The sequence below is a fragment of the Harmonia axyridis genome, chromosome 4, assembly GCF_914767665.1.
Source record: "Harmonia axyridis chromosome 4, icHarAxyr1.1, whole genome shotgun sequence".
NCBI lineage: Eukaryota > Metazoa > Arthropoda > Insecta > Coleoptera > Coccinellidae > Harmonia > Harmonia axyridis.
In genome coordinates, this window is record NC_059504.1 from 27,081,248 (window position 1) to 27,098,346 (window position 17,099).

At 34.4% G+C, this 17,099-nt stretch overlaps 3 protein-coding genes across 3 annotated transcripts; 2 read left to right on the forward strand and 1 right to left on the reverse strand.

Moving 5' to 3' along the window:
- Positions 1–4,409: 4,409 nt before the first annotated feature.
- On the reverse strand, positions 4,410–11,177 carry LOC123677876 (cysteine-rich venom protein LEI1-like). Its single transcript, XM_045614606.1, has 5 exons — positions 10,997–11,177; positions 8,506–8,642; positions 8,199–8,344; positions 7,460–7,660; positions 4,410–4,671 (listed from the first exon to the last, which is right to left on the reverse strand). Exons 1-5 carry the CDS (start codon positions 11,076–11,078, stop codon positions 4,425–4,427), a joined length of 813 nt encoding a protein of 270 aa, XP_045470562.1. The 5' UTR covers positions 11,079–11,177; the 3' UTR covers positions 4,410–4,424.
- Positions 11,178–13,396: 2,219 nt separating this feature from the next.
- Positions 13,397–14,224, forward strand: LOC123678023 (dynein axonemal assembly factor 6). The gene is made up of 3 exons (XM_045614791.1): positions 13,397–13,601; positions 13,655–13,854; positions 13,913–14,224. The coding sequence occupies exons 1-3, from the start codon at positions 13,475–13,477 to the stop codon at positions 14,168–14,170; spliced, it is 585 nt and encodes a 194-aa protein (XP_045470747.1). The 5' UTR covers positions 13,397–13,474; the 3' UTR covers positions 14,171–14,224.
- Positions 14,225–15,019: 795 nt separating this feature from the next.
- Positions 15,020–16,982, forward strand: LOC123677617 (regulator of MON1-CCZ1 complex). Its single transcript, XM_045614254.1, has one exon. The coding sequence runs from the start codon at positions 15,101–15,103 to the stop codon at positions 16,967–16,969; it is 1,869 nt and encodes a 622-aa protein (XP_045470210.1). The 5' UTR covers positions 15,020–15,100; the 3' UTR covers positions 16,970–16,982.
- Positions 16,983–17,099: the final 117 nt, after the last annotated feature.

Below are 17,099 nucleotides of genomic sequence, written 5' to 3' on the forward strand. Positions count from 1 at the left end.
TAATCAGTAATTCTGTGATTCTGAAGTACATTATTAGTAATTATTAGTTCGAATATCTTCAAAATACTTGGTAGAATACTGATAGGTATGTAGTTACCTAGTTCTTGAGCATTTCATTTTTTTAATATGGGTTTGATGATATCCGTTTCCAATTGTTCTGGGAACTTGTGGGTATTTCGTCCATTCCACTGATGTTTGTTTCTTTTGAGGAGTTTCCCTATTTCCAAAATCTCTATAGGATTTGTTATTTTCAGATAAAGGATGGTTTTTTCCGAGGTATATAACTTTAAGTTGGCATTTCTGTTCAAGATGGTGACCGATTTAACAGCTGTCAAATGATTTATTCTCAGTTTGGTTTGGCAATTCATCATGAATAGACTCCCGCCTGAACAACGCTTGCAAATAGTGCAATTTTATTTCGAAAATAATGGTTCTGTGCGGAATACGTATCGCGCACTACGTCCATTTTATCGTCGACAAAATCGTCCATCGGAGCAGTTAATTCGATCAACCATGGCACGTTTTCGTACCACGTTTACTCTTATTGATAACTCGCATCCCCAGAGACGTCGTACGGTGCGTACAGAAGAAGCTATTGCTGCTGTAGAGCGTAGCATTGAGAAAGACCCGAATGAGTCTATCCGCCATCGAGCACAGGAATTGGATCTGTGTCCATCCACTTTATGGAAGATTTTGCGGAAGGATCTTGGTTTGCGTGCTTACAAAATCCAACTCGTGCAAGAATTGAAGCCAAACGATCATCAAGTAAGGCGTAGATTCGTCGAATGGGCCCAAAATGAGATTGCCGTTGTTCCCGATTTTCATAAGCGAATTTTGTTTAGCGATGAAGCGCACTTCTGGTTGAATGGCTACGTCAACAAACAAAACCGCATTTGGAGTGAAGCTAATCCTCAAGTGTATGTCGAAACACCGTTACATCCAGAAAAACTGACTGTTTGGTGCGCTTTATGGGCTGGTGGAATCATTGGTCCCCATACTTCTTCAAAAACGATGATGGCTAGAACGTTACAGTCAATGGTGATCGGTAAAGAGCCATGGTTACTAACTTTTTCATTCCTGAATTGAACAACCATGATGTCCAGGAACTGTGGTTCCAACAAGTTCGTAACATTTCACACAGATCGTGCCACAATCGATTTATTGAAAGACATTTGGTGACCGCCTAATTTCACGTTTTGGACCTGTGAATTGGCCTCCAAGATCTTGTGATTTAACACCGCTAGACTACTTTCTGTGGGGCTATGTAAAGTCATTGGTCTATGCGGATAAGCCACAAACCCTTGACCATTTGGAAGACAACATTCGCCGTGTTATGCCGGTATACTGCCACAAATGTTGGAAAAAGTCGAAAATTGGACGTCCAGATTGGACTACATCCGAGCCAGCCGTGGCGGTCATATGCCAGAAATCATATTTAAAATGTAATGCCACAAGATTATCTTACGGATAAATAAAATTCATGTCAATCGAATAATCCATCGTTGTTTTATTGCAATTTAAAGTTCTATAGCTCTAAAAAAAACACCCTTTAGATCTGTCATTTGGCGTAAGATTGTGTTTTGGTTGAGAATGAGCTTGTGAGCTGATGTTAAGTATTGAAAAAATAGTTGAATTTTTGTGCTATTTCCTCAAGATTACCTCAGTGTTCTTCTGTCTTTACCTAATTTCATTGCGTATTGACCACATTGTCTTGTTCTTGTTATATGAGTTCCTGATTATTTCTACGAATGTTCGGGTTTTGCATTTCCTAATTAATTGGTCATAATCTTTTCTTGTTTTTTTATAAAGTAGATATAATGCCTGCATGATCGCCGAATGGATTTGTGTAGTTTGGAGGTGATGTTGCCGGTCCTAAGCCAGGAAAAGGAGGAAGGTTGTCGGATCAAGTTAGCTTCCACCCCAAAAACACAGAAACAATAGTCTGCCTCTGAATACGACTGATTCACGGATGACCACCCTCGCAATGAAAAGGATAACGATTTGTAAAACAAAATATGTGATGCGCTTCGCCATCTGTAGGTAATATGAAATTATTTGTCAACAGGGATCAAGAAACTTTGAAGGAATTGAAGTGTAATTCATTAATTAGCTATCGTCGAGTAGAAATATGAATTGTACTCGAAAATGTTTCATATCAAGTTGATGAAAAATATCATCACTGTTATCCTTGGAAAATTCTGTATCTTTTTGTATTATCATTTTCTATTTCACGACAGCAAATAAAGGAGGCGGAAAGGGAGGAATCTGACTGATTGAAACTGTAACTTCAGTTTGGGAAAAAATATATTCGTGATAAATTCGTTTTTGCTCCTTCTGATAGGGGGCGCTAAGACAGAAGTTCATAGTTTTATTCATCTTCCTCCGAAATTTCAAATGTAATGATCGGATTTTCTCAACAGAATCAGAAATTCCATCGAAGTTACATGAAAAAACTTGAAAACCTGAAGATCGCAAAGCGATAGCTTCAGGCGTTCTGGGGTTATGGCCCCACCCTTATTTGATGTAAAATCGAATTTGATAATTCGAAGATGATATTTTTTCTTCAACTTGATATGTAACATTTTTGAGTAAAATTCATATTTCTACTCGATGATATTACGTCCCCTAGCGGTAGAGGTGTGATCTTCAAAACAATTTCCAGTGTGTTTTCTTGTGCTTGTTAGTAGTGAAATTTTTTATCGCAAGTCTCTACGATGAGTGGATCCTGAGAAATAGCCGCTTACCTCGCTTATTTGCCCACCCTATACATTCTCAAGGGATAAAACAGAAAATGCAATTTTCAGGAATTCTCAAGTCAACAGATTAATTAACGCACAAAACTTGACTACGTATCGGAGCTTTCTAGATTTCATTAAACCCACGAGATATTTTTCTCCGCCAAAAAAAACCGTTTCAAATAACTAAAATGAATTGTGTCAACACCAACTCAAATAAACAAATTGATCTTCGTATAATTCACAAATAAGTCAACCGAGAATACGTCAAATAATACATCAATTTATTCGTTATATCAACGCTCCTAGCGGTAAATTTTCCAGAAAATAAATAACAAAACAGATTCAGCTAATTTTTTCCTAGCGGAACATTGGGATGGGACTTGTGTTGTGTGTATCACTCATCGTAGATGATGGGTCTGAAACCTAACGGATTTTATCTGACTGAAGAGAAAATGATACAGTTCGTTATGCAAAAGATATCTGGCGCAGGAGTTACACACCGAGTGAAGTACTGATTGCGTTACAAGTTTTTCAAAATAAAATTTTTTTTTTTCAACCCACTCACATAAGGCTAATTGTGTTCTTATTTATTTACATATGTTTAAGAGTAAAAAATCTTATTTCGATTATTGCAAGTATCTACCAGAAGGCAGGGATAGTAATTTATGTAAATCCCAATGTTGAAGCATTATGATAGAGATGAAACCAATTTTCACAAGCTCTGACATAGTTAATACACAGAGTTCCAGTTTTTGAGAAAGAGGGATCTCAGATAGATATCGACTATGTCATTCTGTCAATGTCTTAAAGTGTATAGGTATATTTAAAATGTAATGCCACAAGATTATCTTGCAGATAAATAAAATTCATATCAATCGAATAATCCATCGTTGTTTTATTGCAATTTAAAGTTCTATAGCTCTAAAAAAAACACCCTTTATTTTTGTGGGTTCTGAATCCGAATCTGAGGTTTAGCACCATAATTCTGTGACGGAACATTAAAAAAAAATTTAATCTTCTGACGTTTTCTTCCATAAAGTTTGTTGTCCGAAAAATCTGGCTCAAACGATAGTTCAAAATTGCCGTATTATATCTATCTCTGCTAAAACTCAGTTGATGGGGTAGTTTTAATTTCTTCGATTTATTATCTCTGTTTCTGAGGTACAGAATTCGAATCTGAAGTTTGCCACCAAAATTTCATGATAAAACATTGAAAAAAATGCAAAAAAGGTGATAACTATCATTTTTTACCGGTTTTTTGCATATAAACTTTCTACTCATAATTTTGAATTTGAGTACTCTGTTGTATAAATACTACGACGGTATTTTATTCCTAAATATATTTATAGGAATCGATGTAAAGAAATAAATTAAATTTCAAAAAAACTTGAAAAATAAAACTAGTGAAAATAGACTGCATGGGTTGGCTCTTTTAAAGTTGATTTATTTAAAAATAAAAACATAAGATTTTTTTTATAATATGTAAACCCCCCCCCTCCCCCCCCCCGAAACTAAAACCTGTCTACGCCCGTGCATGAAGGTCAGTTTGATAAGTATTGGGAATGAACCTGCTCATGAAACTTTTCAATCTGAATTTGTAGTCACGTAATGTTCATGAAATATTCAAGAGGAATTAAAGGAGAATGACAGGGTTGGGTATAAAAACACTAATTATGCAAACCCTAATTAATCGTGAATTTTTTGTCTACAAGTACAGGTGGCTCTACATCTTCTTGTCCTTTCTTTCCCTTTTTTCGTATTAGTGTGGCAGAGCCAACTTGGCCAACGTTGGAACAACCTGTTGCAGTTAGACCAATAATCAGCAACATTACATGAATTCGTACAAAGCCTCTTAGAATGACAGCTTCCTTTGCATGCTTGGCATGGCACCCCCTTCTTATACGGTAGACCAAGCTTGTCCGGTAGATTTCCACTTCAAAAAAAAAAAAAAAAACTGAGCATTTAAATCTATATTATTATAATATTTTCTGAAATTCTCAAAAAATTCATGGTCATCTATATAGATATGTAGAAAAATATAACGACTAAGTAATCATATACATCTTATCACCTATAAATAAACTGCTCCACATGAGTTAGGGATATTGACTTAAATTGCAAAAAAATATAGTTTAAATGAGATTTTTGTGATGAAAATTCATATTTATATGATTTCAAGTTGCGGGAAATAAAATTAATTCTAGCCTGTAGGTATGCAGCGTATACCGGGTGGTTAAGAAAAATCGAGTAAAATAACGAAATTTTATTCTCAGAGAATTCAAGCATTTTAAGACTATCAATACAATGTAACACCTCCACGGGCATCAATAACAGCTTCTTTGCATACTACACACGAGGTTGTTGAACATTTCTTGAGGAATTTGGTTCCATAAACGGGGCAGAAGCTCTCTCAGATCATTTAAGGATTCTGGGGTAGGTTGATGATTATCTAATCTTCTTTGGAGCATATCCTATGCATGTTCTATGCAATTTAAATCTGGTGAGTGCGGAGTTATTAGTAAATGTGGAATACCAAGCTCCTCGCCCGCATTCTCAACTATGGCTGTACGGTACGGTCTAGCGTTATCGTCTAGAAATTGAAAAGTTTTACCAATAGCAGCGTGAAAATTTGGCACGACATTGTCAATAACATGCTCCCTATAGTGTAAGGCGGTCATATTCCCAGGACAAATGTGTAGATCTGTGCACCCGTTGAAACATATCCCGGCCCATACCATAACACTAACCCCTCGGAATGGATGGACTTCTTGGACATAGCGACGATTACGGGGTATGCGTGGGATTGTCAATACCCTTATTCTTCGAGAATCTGAAAATCGTCCATATCTAGATTCATCAGTGAAAAGGACACTACGCCAGTGATCGTTCCAATTGATATGTTACCTTGCCCATTCCAGTCTTTAACGCTTATGGTCACGTGTTAATGGAACTCCTCGTAATGGACGTCTAGAACCTAGATTCACCTCTCTCAAACATCGTCTGATGGTTTCGATGGAATCTTGGACCCCATCTGCATTTTGAACAGTATTCCGTAGCATTCTACTCGTATATGTAGGTTTCTCGCCGAAACGGTGATGAAACGATCCTGAGCAGATGTTGTTTTTCGTCGCCCACCAAGCCTTGGTCTTTCCAACACGGATCCTGTTTCCCTGAACCTAATCCAAAGTCGAGATATCACACATTGGCTGACTTGGAGCCTTTCCGCTACAACAACCTGAGTTAGGCCACCCTGTAGCATTCCGATAGCCCTATTTGCCTCAGCGTTTGTTAATTTACGTCTTGGCATTTTCAGAAAACTCGTATCAAATCGAAGCCGTTGATAAACTGACTCCATTTCAAAATAAGAACATTCATGAAGCATATGGCAAAGAACCAAACTTCAGAAAAAAGGCGACCAGATCGACGAAATGTCTCATACTGATTTTTATTGGATCGATTCAAGTTGTTATTGAGTTTTAAATGATTTTACAGCGATGATTTTCTCGAAGATTACATACTTTTCAAAACGAATGAATACGATATCCCTAACTCTTGTGGAGCAGTATATGTATTTGCCTTAGATGTTTCACATAACGATTGATCTCTAAAACGAATTCAATTCTTGCAATATCAAAGATCATTTCTTTTATGATACTCTTTTCGTGATAATTCGGCAAAAAAACTGACTTTGTTCAAATTACAAATGGCATTTTTCTTCCAAATATAATTTAAATATCTTATTATTTTCTCTACTTATATCATTGAATAAAGTTCTAAAGCAATTTTTTCAAGGAAACAAAATTGACATTAAAATAAGAAATTCTTATTTTAAATGCTAAATCCCTTTAAACCTCCTGTTATTCGTACGGATATTAATAATAAGTTCATCAAACGTTTCTTGATTTTCTGGAAATTTGGAATACTCATTTCATCGGTGCCTCTATGGTGCACATAAACTTTCAGTGACGTCTGGAAAATAATTCATTCGATAACAAACTCAATGAAACTCTGAATCTAATCATACTATCCTAGTGAAATCGTCCCAAGTATTTTAATTTCAGAATTAATGATACAATTTTAATTGATCTGATTGGCATTCTTCGAATAATTGAGAAACATATATTAACTACCTCATTCGAACCTGAAACCTAATGCATCACTTCTATCAGATAGACAAAATTTAATTTGATAATGAAAATTTCACCAGAGTGAATACAATTCAATCAGTTGAAACAATATTCGATACAAAATTCACGGATTACATATATATTTCGGCAAAATTGAGGAGCCCTGTGCTGTATCCTACAAAAATTGGACAAGAATCTTGACAAAAAGAGTTGAAGTCCCTACAAAAAGTGGATATATCCGAATTTCAAAACATAATACTATCAAAATAGTCACGAAACAGTTAGGCATTATTGAATTCAATCATAATTTCAATAGTAGTTTTTTTTAATTAATATATGGTAGATATTTATTCGTTACACAAAACATTCAGATGAATCAATTAGTTTCACTTTCTCATCTGCATGAGCAATTCTTTTATCTTCGAATACGCTAATTCATTTTTCCGGAATCTCAAGGAAATGATAGTAGGTTTTCAAGCGTGAAACTAATAGATTAAGCTAAAAATTGTGTAATACCACTTGATATTCATACCATACTTTCAGCAGGCATTGACTTTCTGAAATTACTTCATTCAAAAAAATAAAAATCCTTACATTGGACAGTAGTTGCATATGTAGCTATAATATTTAACCCATGTTCCATTATTTAGATTTATGCATTTCGAAATGCCGCATCCAACTTCATGGGTTGCTGCCCAAACCATTTGTGTGTAATGCCCAATCCGCCTTAAATCATTTTTGCCTCCATATGTGAAATTATCTTTCTCCAAGAACCAAGTATTTATAGCGAAAAACCTAGAAATAGTATCAAATACTTTTAAAATGAAGTTTTATTCCAATGTTTATTATTGAATAAGAGACATTGTACATAGTCATTTCAATTAGAGAATTTGACTTGTGACGATCTGTGTGAAACCCTTTACGGTACCTAATTTTCAAATTTCACACAGGAGTCTTGTATCAAAAGTATTCCGAAGCATTTTCGCAGGAAATATTTGAAACTTGAGATATTCTGGAAATTTGACTTAGAATTTTAACATAATTGATCAATATTTTGGTATTTTTATTTTTTCTTATGAGTTAATCTAATCCATAAGACAGAGACAACAATAAGCATTTGAGTTGACCTCAACCAAATTCATTGATTAGTTACCAAAGTTAGAAAATCTCAGTGTATGAATTTTAAAGATTTAAAATAATATATATAATAAATAATAGTACTACTGAATAAAAATTTTTTGCTATGTTCTTGTTCTGATAGTCTATCAATGTAATTAATTTAAAAAAAATCATATTTGCATTTCGAAACAGACAATCCCTTGAAATCCATTACCAGGGCACTTTTTGGGTTGCTACAAAAATATTTTGACCACATGGTCCGTAGTTGGGGATGAATCTACCATCATTTCCGTCATGGGTTAAAAATTGACAGTTCTGGGTCCATTTCTGTGCTGCTTCAGCAAGACGTTCATTCCACGTCTGAAATTTACAAATACGAAAATACAATTACAAGTACAAGTTTTCACAACAAATACAGAATTGTTGTATTGACTATAGTTGGTACTATGTCCTAGTACCCACTAGTCCATACAACAATTATATTTTGGGAACACGAAAGAATTTCACGAATGAAGAATTACCATTTTCAACATATTTGAAGCAGCAGGTTTTACTCTTGATCGAAAGACATTATGCATTTTGACAATTTTGCTCCTAGTTCTAGGTTTTTCAGGCATAAGCGCACTCAGTGGAATTTTATCTCCCATGATTTTAGGCACTGAAAAAAAAACATTAACACATGAAATCACAATAGGCAAGGTTACCGTTATGGAAAATCACTAAATTATTGTAAAAATTTGATGAAATTGATGATTGCCGCTAGACAATAAGTATTTTTGATAATATTGCTAATTTAACTAATGAAGAATGATACGCGTTACTTTATGAGCACACACAAAACTATTGTATTTTGTCCACCCTGTACCAATTGGAATCAACATGTGATACATTTTTGGAATCAGCTCAGCTAGAGTAATCGGAAAATTGAGACAAAAATTGGGGGTGTTCCACTTAAAAAAAAAGGCGGTAACGTCATTACTCGAAAGTTATTCACCCTATGGATTAGATTATTATTTTAAAATATGGTAAATTAAAATAAAAAATCGTTAGTAGGTACTTAAAAATCAAAAATAATTATTTTTCGTGAAAGGTCATCCCACCATAGCATCATAAAAAAAATGCTTTGTTTCTTCTACTTTCATGTATCTAATAATTTTTGTTGTAGAGTATATTCACTAGTCATAGCTAAAAAAAAACTTTATATTGCTACATTCTCCAATTCTTAATTTGATTCCGAAAAATTAATCATATTCATATAATTTTTTAAGCGCCCACTGCTCAAATAGCCCCCCCAATATCAGTTCATCATGATGTCTGTATTTTTCGAAATTTGAACCGGTTACGTGGCTAAATTTTACAAAAAAATCACTATCCAACAAAAAGAAACTAGAACCTTGAAATTTACAGGATAAGTTGTGATCTCGAATGCAGCTGTTTATTTCATAATTTCATATTTTTTTTTTATTCTGTAAACATGTACAAGTAAATGTTGACTTGAGATGTGCTTGAACACATCGCCGAAACAATAAAGACCCCAGGCGTCGTGGCCTTGTCCATTTTTTTTCTCAGGATATACCTTTTTCATTGTTCATTTTTGTTGTGACATTATACCTTCATTTGAGGACATATATGGACCAATGGGGTTTTGTAGTAAAGTATTTCTCTATTATTGTATTCGATAAATAATATATTACAATAAGTATCATATACCGTATCAATTACCAATATTATTTAATACGAACGAAACATTTTAAATCCGATGTTTATGTACACCATTATGATCTGTACTTATAGAAATTCCATTTGTTTCCTTATTTCATTATGTTACTTTTACTAGATTATTACATCCGCGCATCAGGCGTTTGTTATTTTTATATTCAAATGCTCTAAATTATCAGAATCAGTTTTGTATACCATAATCTCAGCGTGCCTACAGAAAATAATCCATGGACGTTAGGTTTGGCTTGGGGGATATCTGATTAGTTCTCTTCTTCTTCTTTATGTGCCGTCTCCTTTGAGAAGGTTGGCTATCATCATGGCGATTTTTATCTTTGAAGTTGCGGATCTGAACAACTCAACAGAGCTACTGTTGTACCACTGCCTTAGGTTGTTCAACCAGGAGATGCGTCTTCTTCCTATACTTCTTTTACCCTGTATTTTCCCCTGTATAATAGTTTGCAACAGCGTATACCTCTCCCCTCTCATCACGTGGCCCAGATACTGCAATTTTCTGATTTTGACTGTGTCGACTATTTCCTTCTCCTTTCCCATTCTTCTCAATACCTCCTTGTTCGTTACTCTGCTCACCCAGCTTATTCTGAGGATTCTTCGATATGTCCACATCTCGAATGCTTCCAGCTTGTCGGTGTCGCATTTCTTAAGCGTCCAGGCTTCCATCCCATTTATAATAATAATAATAATAATGTAGTTTATTGTATCATAAACATTAATTACAGAGGCTTTAGAGCCTATACGCGATAAAACCTTCGAATATCTTCGAATTCTTAATCTGTATAGGTATCTGCAGAGGCATATTTTATAGTACACCCGGGAACAAGTTTCGAAATAAAGTCTAGATACCTCTGCCCGATAAATGGAGCCTTCATAGAAATATCAAAATGAAACAAAATTATATACATACATTCGTCTCTAACTCAAGGCATTCTCTCATAATATAGAAATACATAAATTGTATAGGTATATTTAAACACGCTGCAGATCGCTAACGGTTGGAATTGAAAAAAATTATGACATAATAAAAAAAGTGTGTTCCTGGAAAAAAAATTAACTGCGTCGTGACACCTGCCGTTTTCATTTTTTCGCCAACTTTTACGCCAGAGCGGTACTTACTTAATAGACCGATAATAGAGCATTATTCCAAAAATGTCTAGCTTTTTGAGAAAAAGTTTAGTCAGAGGGACCACAGTCTTCTCTTAACGTGAATACAATATCGTAATCTTTGACCTTATACTGCAATGATGAATTTCAGAATTGAAGTAGGTAGGTACTTACTTCTATCCTTCCTATAATGTCCCTGCATGTTTGACCAATCGAAAAAACAAATTAAAAACAGCACACAACTTAACCTAAGCATTTCTACAACCAATAAAGCTTTGCGAATCTTTTTGTTTATTTTTGCGCTTTATGAATTCATTCATGCTGTAGGCTGAATGTCTGGTTACTTAATTTATTCCCAATCATGTCCAATTGTACAACCATTGCCGGATTCATTGGATATTAATATTCGTCATATAAATTTATTGCTCTCGTTATAAGACATGTGTTTTAATCATTGGAACAACGAAAAATAAACTTGAATGAATATTTGAGTTCAATGATTTATTAATTCATTGTTATTTGAAATAAATATCTGAAGTGGAAAATACTGCAAATTTTAAACGAAGCTTTTTCTCTTCAATTATACCTGATGAGTATTTATATATATTCAAATCAGTAAAGAGAAAAAATAGAATAATTAGAAATTTTGAAAGCGTTTATCTAATAATAATCGCTTTCAAAATTCTTGCACCAATCCTTATATCATTTTTTTCCAATAAAAATATACATATTTCAATATAGATTTTCCTTATTGACAAAAAATAGTTCATACTAGATTGCGACCCGGAGAAGAAAGCACTAACGTGAAGTCAGGAGCTTTTGAGCGCTTGCGATATCATGCACTTGATCACTTGGATACAAAACTGGTGTGAAAAGGTGAATTGGCGAATGAAAGAACAAGCGAGAAATTTGCCTACAATACGAGGAATAATGAGTCGTTTAACAGAATAATGTCATAATGAATTCTTCCTAAATGCCTCTCAATATTCACTAATAAACACTAATTTTCATAAAACAATTTAACAACTTCTGGACGTAGTTGAAGCGTGAATCATGGAAAAATTCATGATTAATTGACATATTATTAAAAATGGAAAAGAAAATCAAATATTGGAAATTGGGAGAAGAATACGCTTAGCATGGGCAGCCTTCGACAAACTGAGTTTCATATTTGAGAACAAAAATATTCCTCTACACTTAAAACGCAAAACCTACGACAGCTGTATATTACCAGTGGCTACTTATGGTCTAGAAACTATGGCAATAATGAAAAAAGTGACAGAACAACTGAGAGTAACTCAAAGGACCATGGAAAGGATTATGCTAGGTATAAGCTTGAGGGACAAAATTCCGAACAGCGAAATACGAAAAAAGAACAGGGTAACTGCCATCATGAGTAGAATAGCGAAACTTAAGTGGCAGTGGGTGACACATATTACAAGGCAGAGTGTGGAGAGATGGTCACACAAAGTGACGTTTTGAAGACCTCGAGAGACAAAAAGAAGCATAGGAAAACCGAGAAAAATATGGATAGACGACATAGTCAATGTAGCCGGCAAGCAATGTATAAGAACAGCAAAAGACAGAGTAGCATGGAAAAACTGGCAGAGGCCTATGTTCGACTATGGATCAAAGAGGGCTGAAGAAGAAGAAGAAGAGGAAGCTATCAGTCCGTTGAAAGAAGAATTATCTCAAATATCTTGGCAAAATTTCTTGGAATCCAACTCAGCTTTCCATATACATATACCTAATCCATGCAATAGATCAAAAAATTACTCTGTAGGAAATAAAGTTGTTGCAATAAAATGTTAGTGGGCTGATTGTATATAAGCGTTGGTTCTAAGGCCCCTTAAGTATACAAACGTGAAAATATAGTCACGCAGAAACAGACGTGTGGTCATTTTGACCGTCTCAATAGAAATATCAAAATTATCACAAAAATCTAAAATTTTTCATCTCCATCAGTATTCAACATTACGTGATTATCTAAAATTCAAATCCTCTCGTTTTAATAGATTCAAATTGATGTATTTTGTCGATAAACTTATATTTATAGAAAGAGGTCTGCTTTACACGATATTTGACAACTGTCTCATTTATTGGGCACCTAAAAAAAATCATGGATTTTATTCTCTATTTCTCCCAAAATGTCAAAATATACATATATTTTGCATTTCGACAAAATTAAAATTATTGGGCCTGATAGATTTGTATATAAAACAAATTTATTCAACTGAAGAATACCTACTACAGTGACTTAAAAACATGGGCCTTATATTTTGAACATTAGGTAAACATAGAAGTTAAAAGAAGTCTCCATATTTAGGCTCAGAAAACGGCAGCGAATCAAAAACGGGACCACTCGTGAAGCCACTGTGTTTTATAAGCCACTGGAGGTCAATCCGTTGTGTAGCACAACCTTAAGGAACAAAAGGAAAAATAGACCCATGCCGAGCCGTGTCGCCAGAATTATCTCAAACAAAATCTAATCAATGAATACATCAGTATTTCAAGACATCTTATCTACACCACTTCTTGTTGTCAAAGTGCCATAGTAACTTAAAACGTTGCTATGAAGATTGTCAAACAGTTTTGTCGATATTCCAATGCTTTGAAGGATATAGCTCTCCTGAGTTATATTTTTGGGACATAATGGACACTACAAGAGATGAAATTGAAGGGCTTATGAAGTTATTTAATGCTGAACCTCGTAGACGATATGCAGACTCTGAAGATGAAGAATTGGAAGATATTTCAGAAGTGAACTCTAACACTAATGGTAAGAAATTTTGAATTTTTGGTGAACCAACAATAATTTATGTTTGTTTTCAGTTGAAGATAGATCGGAAGAAAAAAAAAATCCTTATACAAAAATTGAAGCCGAAGAAGAACAAAGAATGAAGTATGAAGAATTAGCTGCTGAAAATGAATTTTTCCTCGACGAAGCGAAACCAAATACAGATTGGAAGAAGACTCCTAAATGGCAATTTTCTTACAGACAAAAAGTAACATCTTCCGATGTATTTTTGCAGGTATAATAGATCAATGGTAGAGAAGACTTTCCTGGATTATTACGCATATATTTTACAGATGGGGCCAAAGAATCCCTCGACTGCTTGTTGTGAAGATATGATCATTGAGGTTTACCTACCCAAAGATAAAAGACAGAATATAGACCTCAAAGTTAAAAATAACCAACTGCAAATTTTTTCCCCCAACCATGTGTTAGATATTCCTCTGCCTCATCCTGTTGATCCTCAGAAAGGGAATGCTCAGTGGGATCAAGAACAAGAAAAGCTCACTATTACTTTAAATATGCAACGTGAATTTGATTATATGAATTTCTAAATGAAAAACTCATAATAATAATAATACTTCATAATATTATATCATTATACAATTTCACGTCGTTTTTATTTTTAAAATCTAAATTTGGTTACTTACTATGGTTACTATAAGGTCTAGTAGCGCGCAATTAAGATGCATAGAATCCCTGGTGTGTGTACTGATTCGATTTTGTTTCAGACTTTTTTAGATATTCCACATGTTGCTTACAAGAGTTCTGTAAGGTGGCACTCTTCAGAATTGTTCGAATTCCCGCTATCTGTCTGGCGCCGTTTAAAAATGAAATAATGATTTGTGTCCCTGCAAACATTAACAATGAATTTCAATTCAGTTCATATCAAATTTTTAATGAAATGAATGGAATATAATGAAAAGCCTATTCACAGTATCGAAGATTGTCACCAGCATACAATATAAAATATTATGATTCTATACTCAAAGTTCACGAGAGTCGATAATCGTGAGAAATGTTAAATAACGAGCGTTCATTTAAATTCGTGGTCTAGTGTGCTGTGCCAAAATATTCTATTGCTCACAACTTTTGTACACAAAACTTCGACTCAGAAGAATGTCACAGCACAGTACTCTTGACCACGAATTTATTTAAACGCTCGTTATAAACGCTGTATACGCCATCTGAAACAGACGCGATCTCTCGAAGTCAAGTAGGTATAAATCTGAAAAATCTCCCGTTTTGTCTGAAAGTTTTACAGGTATAAGTAGACACACCAGGTTTTCTATACATCTCAAGCGCAATAAGGATGTCTAAAATGTTTTAGAGATCTGAAGCGCAATATTTTTTTTAATACTTTTGTGTGAATACTTTGCTAAGTGATGGGACGCCACTGTTAGCAATAACAAAGAAAATGTCAAATCAAAGATAACCTACAAATCCTCTATAAGAAAGCTAAAGATTCAAACATTCAAATAAACATGGCAACTTCTGAATACTATTTGGAATTATCTAACAACCCATTACGTTTTGAAGCTGGTAACCAATTAACAAATGTGTTTTTCGACGACTCCAATAAACATGTATTTGCTGTACGTTCTGGAGGTGTTATGGGTGTTGTTGTCAAAGATCTATGCCAACCTGATAAACCCTTGAATTTCAGAATGGAAGATAGGGGTCCTGTGTTATCTATAAAATTTTCTTTAGACCTTAAAATCCTTGCTGTGCATAGAACCAATTCTTCAATAGAATTCATGAACTTCGATGGAAGTTCTCTAGAAGAAGAATATAGTCAAAGTTGCAAAAAGAATAATAAGATTCTGGGGTTTTTATGGACCTTCGAAAATGAAGTAGCTTTCATAACTGATCATGGTGTTGAATTATTCAAAGTTCTACCTGAGAAAAGAGCTTTAAAGCAGTTGAAGACGCTGTCACATAATTTACAATGGTTTGTTTGGTGTCCACTCAATAAAATTGCTTTGTTAGCGTCTGCTCATGGATCTCAATTACAACCTATCATATTCAGACCTGGTACAATCGGAAAGCTGCCAAAAGTAGAGAGTATTTCTTGCAAAATGGCCTTGGAGAGAGATATTACACTAGCAACACTGTATGGAATTCCTGCTATCTTGATACTGAGACATCAGAGTGGACCTCAAACTGCTGAAGTTCATATTCATGAACTTAGTGGTCCAGGACAAACCCCTATCAAAACCCATGTTTTAAAGCTTGGACTCTCAGGTCGATTTGCAATAAATATTGTTGACAATTTGGTTTTAGTCCACCATCAAGCATCTAGAAGCTCTCAAATTTTTGACATAGCATTACCAGGAGAAAGCGATGGAGTTGTGAAATATCATACTTCTGTAGCTGCAGCAAAATCTTTCAAACCTGTAAATTTAACAATTCCCAGCTTGGATGGAGCACAAACGCTACCTTGCGACTTATATTCTCCCAACTGGGTAGTGTTCCAACCAAACATCGTCATAGATGCTAAGCTTGGGTGTCTGTGGCATATTAATTTATGCCTTCCTCAATTGTGCAATATTATTTCAGATCTTGCATTTTGTTGTCAGTTACTTCTAAGAAGAACTAAAGGTAAGCCTGTCATACTAAAAGTATTACTTGAGAAGATTCAACAAGAGAATCCAGTTCAAGAAAAAATCAGAGAATCATTCAATTATATCAACAAAGAGTATAGAGATTGGCTAGAAGTAGAATTGCAAAATCAAACTGCATCTCCAGCTTTTGATCCAATTCCAAGCAAACCAGAAATAAATGGGAATGTTATCATTATAGATCAATTAGAGATGTATGATAACATTTTCCTTAAGCTAGATGCAGATGCTGAAATGAATAGGTTGGAATGGGTGCTAATAAATTATTTAACGTCTCTTTGTGAATATGATATAAAAGCACTGCCAAACTTGAATGAAATGATTGTATCCACTTTGGTTCGAAGAAAAAAATTCGCTACTTTACAACAACTTCTTCAATATGGTGTTATAGCAGACTCTAAAAATTTAGCTTGTATTCTATTGTCGTTAGGAAATGTGTATCAAGCAGGAACACAGATGGCTCTGGACATGCTTTCACGGTTAGATGCTAAGGAAGAAATTCAAGAAATTCTTCTCAGTCAAGGACAGATTTTAACTGCTTTGAAATTGTCATCTGATAAAAAAAATCCCAGGAAATTCTTACAAGCGGCTCAGGACTCCAATGATGAGCAATTGTTCCATAGTGTTTTATACTATTATAAGAACCACCCAATGCATAGTTCTAATTTCAAAAAGGATAGTCGCCTAGATAGTTTTGTACATTTTTACAACTCAATTTTTGAAGATAAATAAAATAGAAATGGAAGTATTGGTTATTCAAATAACACATCAATAAAATGTGTGTAGGAGTCTTAATTAGAATTACTATAAAAAAACTTCCTGATTTTAATATGTATATACTTTTAGAAATAACAACAAACAG

What these genes read in the sequence shown, in the direction of transcription:
- LOC123677876 (XM_045614606.1), bottom strand. Translation starts at nt 11,078, where the DNA reads ATGCTTAGGTTAAGTTGTGTGCTGTTTTTAATTTGTTTTTTCGATTGG. An exon ending in CTTCAAATATGTTGAAAATG is followed by an intron (nt 8,345 to 8,505) that starts GTAATTCTTCAT and finishes TGTAAATTTCAG; the next exon opens with ACGTGGAATGAACGTCTTGC. An exon ending in GCAACCCAAAAAGTGCCCTG is followed by an intron (nt 7,661 to 8,198) that starts GTAATGGATTTC and finishes TACTATTTCTAG; the next exon opens with GTTTTTCGCTATAAATACTT.
- LOC123678023 (XM_045614791.1), top strand. Translation starts at nt 13,475, where the DNA reads ATGGACACTACAAGAGATGAAATTGAAGGGCTTATGAAGTTATTTAAT. An exon ending in AGTGAACTCTAACACTAATG is followed by an intron (nt 13,602 to 13,654) that starts GTAAGAAATTTT and finishes GTTTGTTTTCAG; the next exon opens with TTGAAGATAGATCGGAAGAA. An exon ending in CTTCCGATGTATTTTTGCAG is followed by an intron (nt 13,855 to 13,912) that starts GTATAATAGATC and finishes TATATTTTACAG; the next exon opens with ATGGGGCCAAAGAATCCCTC.
- LOC123677617 (XM_045614254.1), top strand. Translation starts at nt 15,101, where the DNA reads ATGGCAACTTCTGAATACTATTTGGAATTATCTAACAACCCATTACGT.